Source organism: Solanum stenotomum, chromosome 9, assembly GCF_019186545.1.
Source record: "Solanum stenotomum isolate F172 chromosome 9, ASM1918654v1, whole genome shotgun sequence".
NCBI lineage: Eukaryota > Viridiplantae > Streptophyta > Magnoliopsida > Solanales > Solanaceae > Solanum > Solanum stenotomum.
This window is the reverse complement of record NC_064290.1, coordinates 27,071,637-27,073,979: the sequence shown is the minus strand read 5'-3', so window position 1 is coordinate 27,073,979 and position 2,343 is coordinate 27,071,637. Positions and strand designations below refer to the sequence as shown.

Sequence of the window (2,343 nt, the reverse complement as noted above, 5' to 3'; positions counted from 1 at the left end):
TGATCCAAGCACACTAAAAAATATAGATAATTCAATCAGCGGTTCACACACTTCTTTAGACAACATTCCACGAAGTGCAAGAGGGAGCAAATGTTGAAGAAGAACATGACAATCATGACTTTTCAATCCAGATATCTTTTGATCTTTTAGGTTCACACATTGAGAAATATTAGATGAAAACCCATCAGGAACCTTTAGATTCTTTAAGAAAAGGCATAATTTGTGCTTATCTTCAGGAGACAATGTGTAGCATGCAGTTGGAACTTCAAATATCTCCCAATTTTGAATTGGGTGCAATTCCGACCTAATGTTCATTTCTTGCAAGTCTAGCCGAGTTTTAATTGTGTCTTTGGTCTTTCCTTTGACATTCATTATTGTCCCCATGATATTATCACATATATTTTATTCAATATGCATAACATCCAAATTGTGTCTCAACAAGAGACACTTCCAATATGGAAGTTGAAAAAAGATACTTTTCTTGTTCCACTTATCATTTCGATTTTCATGTGAAATCTTCTTCCTTTTCTTTGGATCTTTTGATAACTGTAGTCCTTCAAGATCTTGCACTTGATTGAGTATCTCAATACCAGAACGCATTTTCGGTGGGGGCCTTTTCTCTTGTGTACCATCAAATGACTTTGTCTCATTTCTCCATTCCATAAAACACTGCTTCTTACAATTAGTCAATCGAATTGAAGCTGTGTCCTTATTACAACATGGACATGCCAGTTTTCCTTTTGTACTCCATCCAGATAAGTTTCCATAAGCTGGAAAGTCATTGATGGTCCATAACAAAGAAGCATGCAACTTAAAATTCTTTCTAGTTGATGCATCATAGGTCTCAATACCAACATCCCACAACTCCTTCAACTCCTCTATTAAAGGCTGGAGATATGTATCAATTGCATCTCCAGGACCATTTGGACCAGGAATAAGCATCGACAAAATGAAATTTTCTTGTTTCATACACAACCAAGGTGGTAAATTATAAGGAATAAGAACAACAGGCCAAATGCTATGTGAGGTTGTTGAATTTCGAAAAGGCTGAAATCCATCACTAGCAAGTCCAAGTCGAACATTACAAGGGTCAACTGCAAATTAAGGATGAAGTTCATCAAATGACTTCCATGCCATTGAATCAGCTGGTGCCTCATTATTCCATCATCAACTCTTTCATCCTTGTGCCATGTCATTAGAGAAGATGTCTTTGTAGACATAAACAACCTCTAAAGTCTAGGCTTTAAGGGACAATAGCGTAAGCTCTTTGAAGCTATCTTTTTACCTTTCTTATTCTTTATTTCCCCACTATGTGTATTAATTCTCCATCTCGATGCACCACAAATTTTACAAGAATCGAGTAAGTTATCCTCCTTCCAGTATAAAATGCAATCGTTAGTACAAGCATCAATCTTATTATAAGAAAGCCCAAGTTCTTGAATTATCTTTTTAATTTGCCTCATAATATGAGTTTGGCAAATCAGCGTCATCAGGCAATAACTCATCTTTTAATAGTTTCAATAACATTGTAAATGACGCATTACTCCAACGACCAATACTTTTGATATGAAGTAATTTGATCAAAGAAGAAAGCTTTGAAGCTTTTGAATTTTTGTACAGCGGCTTCTCGAAATCCTTTAATAGGTTGTAAAAACATTTTGCTTCAACATTTGGTTCCTCCTCAAGTAAATCATCACAATCTGTGTGTGTACTTCCTCCGTCAAGATTAGGATATAGATCTCTCAACAATTCTTCTACTTCATCCTCACTCTCACATTCTTCTACTGCATCACCATCTCCATCTTCAGATTCATATTCAGTCAATGGCTCACCCAAACGTTCTCCATGGTGATACCAGAAAGTATAGTTTCAAATTATACCATACACTAGCAAATGTGTCTCAACTGTTTTACGAGTTCCTAGAATTGTATTGAAACATTTGACACATGGACATCGTATTTCATGTTCTTCTCCTGTTCTTTGAAAGGCATAATCTAAAAACTTTTGCACACCGGCTAAATAGACTTCATCAAGTCGATTGTCAACAAGTTCCATCCATTGCTTACTAGGTGCCATAACCTTAGAGAACACATAAAAATTAGATTATTTTTTTAAAAACGAAATAAAAATAATAATATGCACACAACTTGTTGCAATTAGATGCACACAACTAAGTTGAACTCTAAGATCACAATTTCTAGTAGACCTTGGCTACTTTTTCAGTTAAGGAATTGCAATATACTTTCAAATGACAATAACTGATGTTAATATAATTTTTGATAATAATAAGGAAAGAATTTAATGTTTCAAATTTTAATATCCTACTTAACTTAACATTGTACA

The 2,343-nt window shown here is 34.7% G+C and overlaps 1 protein-coding gene across 1 annotated transcript; it reads right to left on the bottom strand.

Moving 5' to 3' along the window:
- Positions 1-402: 402 nt before the first annotated feature.
- LOC125877411 (uncharacterized) lies at positions 403-2,076 on the bottom strand. Its single transcript, XM_049558710.1, has 4 exons — positions 1,881-2,076; positions 1,459-1,802; positions 1,286-1,373; positions 403-1,094 (listed from the first exon to the last, which is right to left on the bottom strand). The coding sequence occupies exons 1-4, from the start codon at positions 2,074-2,076 to the stop codon at positions 403-405; spliced, it is 1,320 nt and encodes a 439-aa protein (XP_049414667.1).
- Between the last annotated feature and the right edge of the window lie 267 nt (positions 2,077-2,343).